Here is a 12,443-nt window from a genome sequence, read left to right on the forward strand (position 1 = left end):
CAGGGGTACCCCCCGAGAGAAAATATGGAAAATGTAAAAGTCTGAATGGTCCATTTTTATATTGTCCTTAAAGTGAAAATCTACCAACAAAAAACAATGTACATCACAATAGTAAAGCTTTAAATACTATAAATGGAATATAAATATCAAATAATGGAAACGTTGTCATGAGAACTATACTATACTAGTAATATCAAATTTCTGGTTGTTTTCCTTGCCATCTATGCCAGAGATGATAACATTTTTGATTAATTTTAACAAAAATAATCTGTTTGTGAAAGACTTTAAACATGCAGATCATAATAAAGGTAATTTTAGACAGAAACAATTTAATTGTTTAAAGGTGCTCTGGAAGCACCTTTTCCTGTCACAAACCTGAATAATCAGATACATTTCAGACACATGATGCTCACTTTGTTTCATTCTTGTTTTCTGCGGTGTGTTTTTGCAAAAGATGCCAGTCTATATTGCTGCTCACTGTATTTTTCTACTACGGCCTACTGTTGTTAAGATAACCGCATCTGCAAATCTGCACATGGCGCCACATCTAGCAATGCGCGTGGAGCGCGAAAGGGTATAAATGAAGCATGCTCAGTAATAGAAATGATATTCGAGGATACAGCACTGAAAGATCAGTGCTATCTACTATTGTTGACCAATATATCGCCGAGGCCAATAAATCGTCTGAGATTCTGACTTTTTAATTATCGCATCAGCCGATACATTTTCCCCTTTGGCCGATTTGTTTCTTGAGGGCGCTGAGAATCGCCTGCTTGCATGTGAAGCTACTGAGACATGTAAACGACCAGTCACGGTTCGTTTTGTTGTTACGTGCAGGGGCGGACTGGCCATCGGGAGAACCGGGACTTTTCCCGAAGGGGGCAGTGATATGCAGAAAAGGACAGCGACCATTCAACAAAGCTCAGCAACTTTTGGGTCAGTTTCTATGTAAAATCCCAGCCTGATTTCTCTTCCTGGTCTGCACCTTGTTACGTGCCATCGTGTTACTACAATAATAGACCGTTGTGCGACACAGTGTAATTTAAACGGTCCGCATTTCAGAGCCGCGGCAGACGCGTTTGAGCTCAGCATGTTAAAGTGCTCGCCTGTTTCATTCTGTCCTCAACAGTTCCCTGTAACATTTAACTGTCTTGTCTAATGATAAAAAGGCAAATATCAATAAAACTAAAATCATATACCATCTGCTGATATGCACATATATCGTTTAAACAGATGTAATAAACCAACCTCACACAACTTCAGCAGATCCAGCATCCTGTGGAACGCTCATAAATCTTCCTCTGAAGCACGTATTCTAATAGTCTCTCCTCAACAGTTCCCTGTAACTTTTCTAATGATAAAAGGCAAATATCAATAAAATTCTATTATATACCATCTGCAAATATCCAGATATCTCGTTTAAACAGATTCACGAACCTCAGGAAAATCCAGCATTTTCTTCCCCTCAAGCGCTCATCTAATATCTTCCTCTAAAGCGCCTATTCCATCAGCCAGAATCAAAACTTCAGGATCAGCATCAAAAGTTCCACTGATTCACAAATTATGAGGACAATCCAAGCAAATGATCCAGGCCGTTTAAACTGTCAGGAGATTGCTGCTGCTCGCGCTGGATCCGCATGAGCGCGTGAGTGCAACCAAAGTCTTTCTAGCATGTCAGTCCACTGTCGGCCATGTTTGGAATGTTCTCGGGAGGTTATTTCCAGTTATGAAAGTGCAGCTCATATCTTCTTGAATGAAGAAAGACCAAAATCTCAAAAACGGTTGGTCAAGATTATGATCAAAGAACATATTTCAAATCAGCAGTAAAATCTGACAACACTGGTATCATAAATGGTGCTTCTTTACCTTAGATTTTGCTAAAAAAAACAAAAACAAAAAAAACGCTATTTTCCCAGCTTTTATAGCTAATGCGCATGCGTGTTCTCGAGTTGATTGACAGGCGATGTCTGTATCTAAAAGGCGATTGGCTCTTTTACCTGTAAGTCGGGACTTCCTATCATACATCCATTGACCGTTGGCTGCAGTTGGGCATTCTAATTTTTCCCATTAATTTTAGTAGAAGTGGCCCATCTCTGCTAAACAAAATCTCTGGTGCAACTTCAAAGTAAAAGCGCTTCACGTGCGCTATTAGCAAATGTCTTGCTCACTATGCACTGTATGTACAATTTGAGACAATGTGATTGCTAATGTGGACATGCCCTCTATGGTTGCTGGACTACTGTGTGTACTGTTATTTCCTTCTTCCTAATATATTAACAATGTCATCATGTGCAAAAAAATTACTAAATTTGATGACTAAACAGAAATCAGAAGAAACTGCTATCTAGCATTTAAAATACAATATAATTGTTTTTAATTATTTTTTACAAAGTAAAGTTTTGTGTGAAATTGAGTAAATATAGTGCTAAATAAGAGTTTATTATTATAATTTTTTGTGCAATTTTATGTTTGTTATTTACAATATTAAATTGTGTTATATATCGGCATTGTATAGGCCTATCGGCCTACCCTGTTCTCTGGATATCGACCATTAAAAAACCCATATCGGTCGACCACAACTATCTATGACCGAGCACTTGCGCTGTACACAGCTCCATTGTTTTGTCACGCTGATCACTTGAAGTGTAGAAATGGTGCAAAGATGTGTCAGCCAATGTCATTATGTCTTGCAGTCTGGATAGAACCAAGACAGGGTCCGGACCCAGACCGCGGTCCGCTAATTGGTGACTGCTTCTGTAAATTAATCTCTCAAATAGGACACTTAGCAGCTACAGTACATTGATTTATCTTTCATTCTTCCATTTTAGGTTGTTGCTATGTATTTTATTTGTGGATGATGACAATCAAAAAAGGAACAAAGAACTTTAATAAGTGTCTGTGTTGTAGAGACAGAGACAAGCCAGCAAGCTTACAATAATGTGTAAGTGAAGTGCATGAAGCCAGCTCTACATTTCAATTCATGTAGCATCTTGCAGATAGACTCTCAGTGGAGACTCTGAGTTTACTTTGATAAAATGTGTCAGTCCTGACATCTCTAATCATTTTCAGCTAATGCAAATATTAGTGCCTGCAATCTGCAATGCTGTTGACTGGATGAGTGATTTCAGGATGCAAATGTCTTAGTCTAAAAGTATAGACTGCAATGAGGTAGCTAGACTTAATTACCATAAGATTGCTCTCTCTCTCTCTCTCTCTCTCTCTCTCTGTTGTTCATTTGTTCTGTTTGTCTGTCTTTCTCTCTCTCTGTCTGTCTATCTATCTATCTGTCTGTTGGTCTGTCTGTTGTTCATTTGTTCTGTCTGTCTGTCATTCATTGGTTTTGTCCGTCCGTCCATCCATCCGTCCGACCGTCCATCCATCCATTCATCCATCCATTCATCCGTCTGTCATTTTATCTATCTATCTCTCTGTCTTTCTGTCTGTCGGTCGATCATTCATTTGTTCTGTTTGTCTGCCGTCCATCCATCCATCCATCCATCTATCTATCTATCTATCCATCTATCTATCTATCTATCTATCTATCTATCTGTCTGTCTGTCTGTGCATGCATCTGTCAATCTGTCTCTCTGTCTGTCTGTCTGTCTGTTTGTGTCTAATCACTTTCTTCTTTTTTAGAACGGAGAGGTTCTGTCCACTAGCTGGGAGGTGGACATTGTCTCACGTAGGGCAAGTAGCGTTTTAAGAATGAAGGTGAAGCCAGAGGACAACCATGCTGTGCTACAGTGTGAGAGTGTCAACCTAGTGTCCCGTTCACCAGTGTCCCTCACACGCACTCTCACCGTCCTTTGTGAGTATTAATCTTTAAATAACACTACCAGTCAAATGTTTGGATGCACACTAGACTTGTTTCTCATGACCTTAAAAGCCCTTTGATCTGGAGGTGAATGCTTAAATACTTTAAATTAGTATTACAGACAAAAATAAATTGTACCTACATATGGATTTTTTTTGTAAATGGATGAGTTGGACCGCATAGTGATGGAAAAGCAGCCAGCAAGTGCTCAGCATAAATGGGAAATCCTTCAATACGGTTTATAAAGCATCCCAGGTTGCACCACGTGAAGTTGGTTGAGAGAATGCCAAGTGTGTGCAGAGCTGTAATCTATATAAAGAGAGGTTACTTGAAAGAAGGTAAAATATATGATAGTTTTGATTAGTGTAACATTGTTAGTCTTTTCATAATTCCCACACATCCACTTTACATAATTTTGATGACTTTACTATTATTCTAAAATGTTGAAAATAGTACTAAAAGGAATGAGTAAATGTGGATATAAAAAATTATGTAGCTTTTAACATACTGTAGCCTTAAGATAAAAGCTTAATCAAAATTTGACAAAATGTGTCACTTACCATAAGCCAATTACACTGCTGTATTATGGCTGACAAGCTAATCGGGTCAATATTTTGTGCAACTATTTATATAATCTTTCTTTTAATAAGAAATGGTTTGTGAAATTCTTGTCACAACAAATTCTAAATGTCAAAAAACTACTGTTGGTTATTTTCCAAAACTGAGTCCACAGATGAAAATGCTTGGTTTTACAATTTTTTTTTAATATTTTCAGCATAATAATTTGACTTAATAAGTCGAATTCATGTTGACGCATCCAGTGTAGACAGCCTCAAGCCATTGTGTTGCATCGTGTCAACGGACGCACCCGGTGTAGACAGGGTGTTAGTATTTGTCTCCCTTTTGCCCATAAAAATTCTGTCATCATTTACTCACCCTTATGTTGTTCTAAACCTGTGACTTTCATTCTTATATGGAACTCAAAAGATGTTTTAATGAAGATAGCCCACTGTCCTTTTAGTACAATGGCAGTTGATGCCTCACTTTAGTACCCAAAAATATAATAAAAAATAGTCCATGCAGCTCATATCAATTCTAAATCTTCTAAAGGCTAAGATTTTGGTGAGAAATAACCCACAATTTAAGTCATTTTTCAGCAAAAACCTTGACGTCCATCCGCCAAGAGAGTATCTTGTTCACAGCGACTCGCCTGTTCACACAAAACTTCCACTGTTTAGTGCTAAAAACAATGCAAGTTCGTGTTCATTTTACATTGTTATTACACTTCTTTGTTTTAACTTTTTCAAAATCCTAAAACTTTAAATTAAACTAGTTTAAATTAAATTTTTAATCCCAGACTTTAACCCATTGTATCTCTAAACAGAAATCTACATTCATTAAAACATACAGGTTATTGAGAATATTTTCTAGTGCACGCAAATACTGATACCAGTTTGACATTAATTGGAATATAATATTTTTCTACACAAAAAAAAAAAAAAAAAAGTTAAGGTTAAGTTTACTTAATTACTTAAAACTAAAGCAGCACAATTCTAGAACATTTTGTCACAACTTGTTCTCATTGCGTTCTATCCAATTACATTTTTAAAATTTAAATTTACTTAATCCATTTGAGTTGGGACTTCATGAATACTTTTTGTAGCATTGATGAAACTGGGCAAGGGATTTCCATTTCCCAGCATGCTTTGCTGGATGGGGTGCACAGATGTTGAAATTAAGTGTTATTTTCTGCATTTTTGAGCAAGATGAGAATAGGAAGAGATTTGTTAATGTTTACTGTTCTGTTAGGCTGGAGTTTTGGGGGTTACCGTTGTGGTGAAGATTGGCAGTTGTGCTTAGGCTGAGGATGGACTTTTACTGTTAAGTGTTTGATTTGAGTGCTGTTTAGCTTCATAAGCAGTTGCTATCAAATTGACAGTGCAACATTTTCACTGTCCTTACGCTTGTTCACCTGACATATTCTAATGATCAATCAAATAAATTATGTTGGACCAACAAGGAAATTATTTACATTTAATATTATTAAATAAAGTTTGACAAACCTAATGAAGTTAAAACTACTAAAGTGCATTAATTATGTTGTCTCAATGAAACTGACTTAATCTGAATGAACAAAATTAAACTGCTTGTAAATACTTTCTCAAATACAGTTAAGTAAGGATAATGACTTATCCTAATTTTTTGAGTGTATTTCACTCACCATTTCACTGATCAGCAAGATTTTTATTTCAGTACAATAGGAGGATCATGTCAAATGTCTTTTAATGGCCTCTAATCTTTTGTGGCAACACAAGCATGTTTAAACAGTTTGCTGGGAAGATATGCTGACTGTCCATTTATCTTCTTTCTCTTTTTTGTCATGGTAATCACTTTTTCTCACAGTTGAGCCAGCTGAGGTAACATTACTGGGCTCCTTCGAAGCCATGGAGGGACAGGAGGTCAATATGTGCTGTTACACCTCCTCTAGTAATCCACCGGTCCACATCCGCTGGTGGCTTGGGTTCAAGGAGCTGAACAGAACCGTTGTTACCATCTCTGAGGTATTCAACCTAACACTTAGTGACAACCAAGAAAGTGGAAACTGTACCTCCTTGAAACAACCACACCATCTTTTTCCAGAGCAGCCTGTATTTCTCCTGAGGTTACCTGTGGGTTTTTCTTTGTATCCCGAACAATTCTTCTAGCAGTTGTGGCTGAAATCTTTCTTGGTCTACCTTACCTTGGCTTGGTATCAAGAGATCCCTGAATTTTCCACTTCTTAATAAGTGATTGAACAGTACTGACTGGCATTTTAAAGGCTTTAAATATCTTTTTATATCCTTTTCAATCTTTATAAAGTTCCATTACCTTGTTACACAGGTCTTGTGACAGTTCTTTTCTGCTCCCCAAAGCTCAGTATCTAGCCTGCTCAGTGCATCCACGTGAGAGCTAACAAACTCATTGACTATTTATACACAGACACTAACTGCAATTTAAAAAGCCACAGGTGTGAGAAATTAAACTTCAATTGCCATTTAAACCTGTGTGTGTCACCTTGTGTGTCTGTAACAAGGCCAAACATTCAAGGGTATGTAAACTTTCAATCAGGGCCATTTGGGTGATTTTGTTATCATTATGATTTAAAAAGGAGCCAAACAAATATGTGATAATAAATGGCTTCATATGATCACTATCCTTAAATAAAAGACTTTTTTTTGCATGATCAGTCATATTTTCAAAATCAATGCCAAAATTTCACAATTTCTGCCAGGGTATGCAAATTTTTGAGCACAACCGTATCAGTTTCTGTGAGGATATGTGCATTCCTACTAGGACTTATTTAACATTTAACAACGACAAACCATGGTTTACAGTGGAACTCAGGCAGCTTCGTCAGGCCAAAGAGGATGCTTACAGAGTTGGGGATAAAATCTTGTACAATCAAGCCAGGAACACACTGAATAAGGGAATCAGAGTGGCTAAAAAAGATACTCTGAGAAGCTGAAAAACAAGTTTTCAGCTAACGACCCTGCATCAGTGTGGAGTGGCATGAAACAACTCACAAATTACAGGACTCCTACCCCCAACCCTGTAGGGAACCAACAACTGGCTGACGACCTCAATATGTTCTACTGCAGATTTGAAAGGCCCAATCTCACACCCCACACCCACTCTTACCTTCACTTCACACTAACACCAATACCTCCTGCAACCCCCCTCCTCCCCCCTCCTGCTACTCAACCTGCACTTAAGATCTGTGAAGATGATGTGAGCCGCTCTTTCGAAAACAATGGATAAGGAAAACCCAGGGCCCAGATGGCGTTTCACCTGCATGTCCTAGATCCTGTGCTAACCAGCTGGCCCCCATCTTCAACAGATCTTCAGTAGATCACTGGAGCAGTGTGAAATCCCATGCTGCTTCAAACATTCCACTATCATCCCCATTCCAAAGAAACCAAAAATCACAGGACTTAATGACAACAGACCTGTCGCCCTGACGTCTGTTGTCATGAAGTCATTTGAGAGACTGGTGATGGCCCACCTGAAGGACATCACTGGACCCTTTCTAGATCCCCTTAAATTTGCTTATCGAGTAAACAGGTCTGTGGATGATGCAGTCAAAATAGGATTGCATCATATTCTGCAACATCTGGACAGACCAGGGACATATGCAAGGATCCTTTTTGTGGATTTCAGTTCGGCTTTCAACACCATCATCCCAGCTATTCTCCAGACTAAATTACACCAACTCTCTGTTCCCACGTCTATCTGATTACCAGCTTTCTGACAGACAGGCAGCAGCTTGTGAGACAGGGGAAATTCACTTCTAGCACCTGTACAATCAGCACTGGAGCCCGCCAGGGATGTGTGCTCTCCCCACTACTCTTCTCCACCTACACCAACGACTGCATCACCAAGGACCCCTCTGTCAAGCTCCTGAAGTTTGCAGATGACACCACAGCAGTGGAGTCATTCAGTTTCCTGGGCACTACCATCTCACAGGACCTGAAGTGGGAGACCCACATTGACTCCACTGCGAAAAAGGCCCAGCAGAGGTTGTACTTCCTTCGCCAGTTGAGGAAGTTCAACCTGCCACAGGTGCTGTAGATACAGTTCTACTCAGCGGTCATTGAGTCTGTCCTCTGCACTTCAATAACTGTCTGGTTTGGTTCAGATACTAAATCAGATATCAGAAGACTACAAAGGGCATTTTGGACTGCTGAGAGGATTATTGGTTACCTCCTGCACCCCCCTTCAAGAACTATACACTTCCAAATTGAGAAAAAAGGCTGGAAAAATCACTCTGGACCCCACTCACCCTGCCCACTACCTTTTTGAACTGTTGCCTTCTGGCCGACACTTCAGAGCTCTGAGCTCAGTTTTTTCCCCTAGGCTATCCATCTCATGAACAGTTAAAACTGCCCCTTTGAGCAATAATTAATGTGCAATACACAGCTTAGTCTTTTTATATTATCCAGCACACCCTACCTCTTCTGCCATTACATTCCCTTGCACTGTACATAACCGATTTGTATTTAGATTTGTACTACGTATGTGTATGTGTGTGTGTGTGTGTGTGTGTGTGTGTGTATGTATGTATGTATGTATGTATATGTATGTATATATATGTATATATATTCATATATGTGTATATATATAAATATATATATATATATATATGTATATGTATGTATATGTGTATGTGTATGTTTATGTGTATGTATGTATGTATGTATATATTGTCTATTGTGTATTCTATATATACTTTTTTCTTTTCAATATTTATCTATTTTTTATTCAATTTTAATTATTTTTTAAAAGTATTGTTGCTGTTTTTGTATTGTTGTGTACTGGAAGCTCCAGACAAATTCCTTATAAAAGCAATAAAGCTCATTCTGATTCTGATTCTGATTCTGATATATACAGTATATATATATATATATATATATATATATATATATATATATATATATATATATATATATATATATATATCTCTCTCAGTTAATGCTGTGAATTATACAAGGAACCTTCTGACTTGTTACATTAAGAAACTGTGTGTATATATATATATATAATTAACAACAGGGCCCAAACTATGCAGTTAAATTGCTATTTATGTTCCAGAGATCATAATTAACACAAACAAAACTGAAGTAAACTTTAAGGTAAAAGTAAAAGATCAATGTTAAGATTTCATGAATCAGTATCGAGATTGTTCAAATGAAGATCGTGAAATCGGAATATCAATATTCTTACCCAGTCATTGTAGTGGCTAATAGCAAGATTCCACATTTGTTAGTAACAATGTTTTTTTGTTTGTTTTTTTTACATAAAATATGGTTACCGTGGTACTTTTTGTAAGGGTTGCTAGTGAACATTTTCCTTGATAGCCAAGCAGCTCTAATAAACTCTAATAATAATGATAAACTGAAAAATAAACTGCACTGTAAAAAATGCCCAGAATTTTAATGGTAAAGAATTAAAAAATGTTACAGTAAAAAAAAAAAAAAAAAAAAAAAAAAATGGTTAACTGGTATATATTTAACAAGGCAATACATGTAGTTTTACGGTAAAATATTGTAAGAAAAATTATGATTCTACCGTGATAATTAACAAAAATATATATTAGGTTTAACATGAGAATACATGTACTTTTCATGGTAAACTATTGTTAAAGGTACATTGAAAACAAGAATCTGGCATTTCCAGAAGTCCCTGCATGACCCATAACATTTCATTATATTTTATGGGAATAGTTATGTTTCGACTTATTTTTAATATCAGTTGTTGTGTTATATTTGATGTAGTTTAGTTTACGTGTTTTTCCATAATTGTGCCACATTTGTTACTGTGATGGTGTTTTGTGTTTAGGTGAGTCACACTGTGCACTGTCTCTACATTTGTATTAAATATTGCTCTTGGAAGGGCCACTCATGATGAACTTTAAGTCATCATGTGGTTATTTATAGTTACTAGGTTGATAAACAATACCGTTTAAAGTGAAAAGCAGACTTTTATAGTTCCAGAAGATGAGTATATCATGTATATTTACAATATATATATATATATATATTTCTATTATATACACTGGCTGCCAAAAGTTTGGAATAATGTACAGATTTTGCTCCTGTGAAAAGAAATTGGTACTTTTATTCACCAAAGTGGCATTCAGCTGATCACAGTGTTAACATTAATAACGTGAAAAATTACTATTATAATTTGACAAAAATGTTCAGAACTTCTTAAATTACTTCAAAGGGTTCTCATCAAAAAATCCTCCACATTCAGCAATGACAGCTTTGCAGATCCTTGGCATTCTAGCTGTCAGTTTGTCCAGATACTCCGGTGACAGTTCACCCCACGCTTCCTGTAGCACTTGTCATAGATGTGGCTGCTTTGTCAGGCACTTCTCACGCACCTCACAGTCTAGCTGATCCCACAAAAGCTCAATGGGGTTAAGATCCATAACACTCTTTTCCAATAATCTGTTGTCCAGTGTCTGTGTTTCTTTGCCCATTCTAACCTTTTCTTTTTGTTTTTCAAAAGTGTCTTTTTCTTTGCAATTCTTCCCATAAGGCCTACACCCCTGATTCTTCTCTTTACTGTTGTACATGAAACTGGTGTTGAGCGGGTAGAATTCAATGAAGCTGTCAGCTGAGGACATGTGAGGTGTCTATTTCTCAAACTAGAGACTCTGATGTACTTTTCCTCTTGTTTAGTTGTACATCTGGCCTTCCACATCTCTTTCTGTCCTTGTTAGAGCCAGCTGTCCTTTGTCTTTGAAGACAGTAGTGTACACCTTTGTATGAAATCTTCATTTTTTTTTTGGCAGTTTCAATCATTGTATAGCCTTCATTCCTCAAAACAATGATTGACTGATGAGTTTCTAGAGAAAGCTGTTTCTTTTCTTTTTTGCCATTTTTGACCTGAAATTGACCTGAAGATGTGCCAGTCTATTGTATACTGTGGCAACTCAAAAACAAACACAAAGACAATGTTAAGCTTAATTTAACGAACCAAATAGCTTTCAACTGTGTTTGATATAATGGCAAGTGATTTTCTAGTACCAAATTAGCAATTTAGCATGATTACTCAAGGATAAGGTGTTGGAGTGATGGCTGCTGGAAATGGGGCCTGTCTAGATTTGATCAAAAATGATTTTTTTTTTTAAATTTATTAATTTAATTTAATTTATTTTTCAAATAGTGATGGTGCTGTTTTTAACATCAGTAATGTCCTGACTATACTTTGTGCTCAGTTTAATGCCACTTTGGTGAATTAAAGTACCAGTTTCCTTCCAAAATAGCAAAATTTGTACATTATTCCAAACTTTTGGCTGCCAGTGTGTTTGTGTGTAATATATATATACACTATATTGCCAAAAGTATTCGCTCACCCATCCAAATAATTGAATTCAGGTGTTCCAATCACTTCCATGGCCACAGGTGTATAAAATGAAGCACCTTGGCATGCAGACTGCTTCTACAAACATTTGTGAAAGAATGGGCTGCTCTCAGGAGCTCAGTGAATTCCAGCGTGGTACTGTGATAGGATTCCACCTGTGCAACAAGTCCAGTCTTGAAATTTCCTTGCTACTAAATATTCCACAGTCAACTGTCAGTGGTATTATAACAAAGTGGAAGCGATTGGGAGTGACAGCAACTCAGCCACGAAGTGGTAGGCCACGTAAAATGACAGAGCGGGGTCAGCGGATGCTGAGGCGCATAGTGCCAACTTTCTGCAGAGTCAATCACTACAGACCTCCAAAGTTCATGTGGCCTTCAGATTAGCTCAAGAACAATGCGTAGGGAGCTTCATGGAATGGGTTTCCATGGCCGAGCAGCTGCATCCAAGCCATACATCACCAAGTACAATGCAAAGCGTCGGATGCAGTGGTGTAAAGCACGCTGCCACTGGACTCTAGAGCAGTGGAGACGCGTTCTCTGGAGTGACGAATCACGCTTCTCCATCTGGCAATCTGATGGACGAGTCTGGGTTTGGCGGTTGCCAGGAGAACGGTACTTGTCTGACTGCATTGTGCCAACTGTGAAGTTTGGTGGAGGGGGATTATGGTGTGGGGTTGTTTTTCAGGAGCTGGGCTTGGCCCCTTAGTTCCAGTGAAAGG

General features: G+C 37.7%; 1 protein-coding gene across 1 annotated transcript in view; it reads left to right on the forward strand.

Annotated features, from left to right (window-relative positions):
- nphs1 (NPHS1 adhesion molecule, nephrin) overlaps positions 1-12,443 on the forward strand; it is a 137,267-nt gene that overhangs the window by 64,834 nt on the left and 59,990 nt on the right. Inside the window, exons 9-10 of the mRNA XM_051679119.1 lie at positions 3,637-3,808; positions 6,218-6,375. Of these exons, the coding sequence (XP_051535079.1) occupies positions 3,637-3,808; positions 6,218-6,375 (330 nt within the window). The remainder of the gene's footprint in view (positions 1-3,636; positions 3,809-6,217; positions 6,376-12,443) is intronic.

This window comes from Myxocyprinus asiaticus, chromosome 39 (genome assembly GCF_019703515.2).
Source record: "Myxocyprinus asiaticus isolate MX2 ecotype Aquarium Trade chromosome 39, UBuf_Myxa_2, whole genome shotgun sequence".
In the NCBI taxonomy this organism is placed as follows: domain Eukaryota; kingdom Metazoa; phylum Chordata; class Actinopteri; order Cypriniformes; family Catostomidae; genus Myxocyprinus; species Myxocyprinus asiaticus.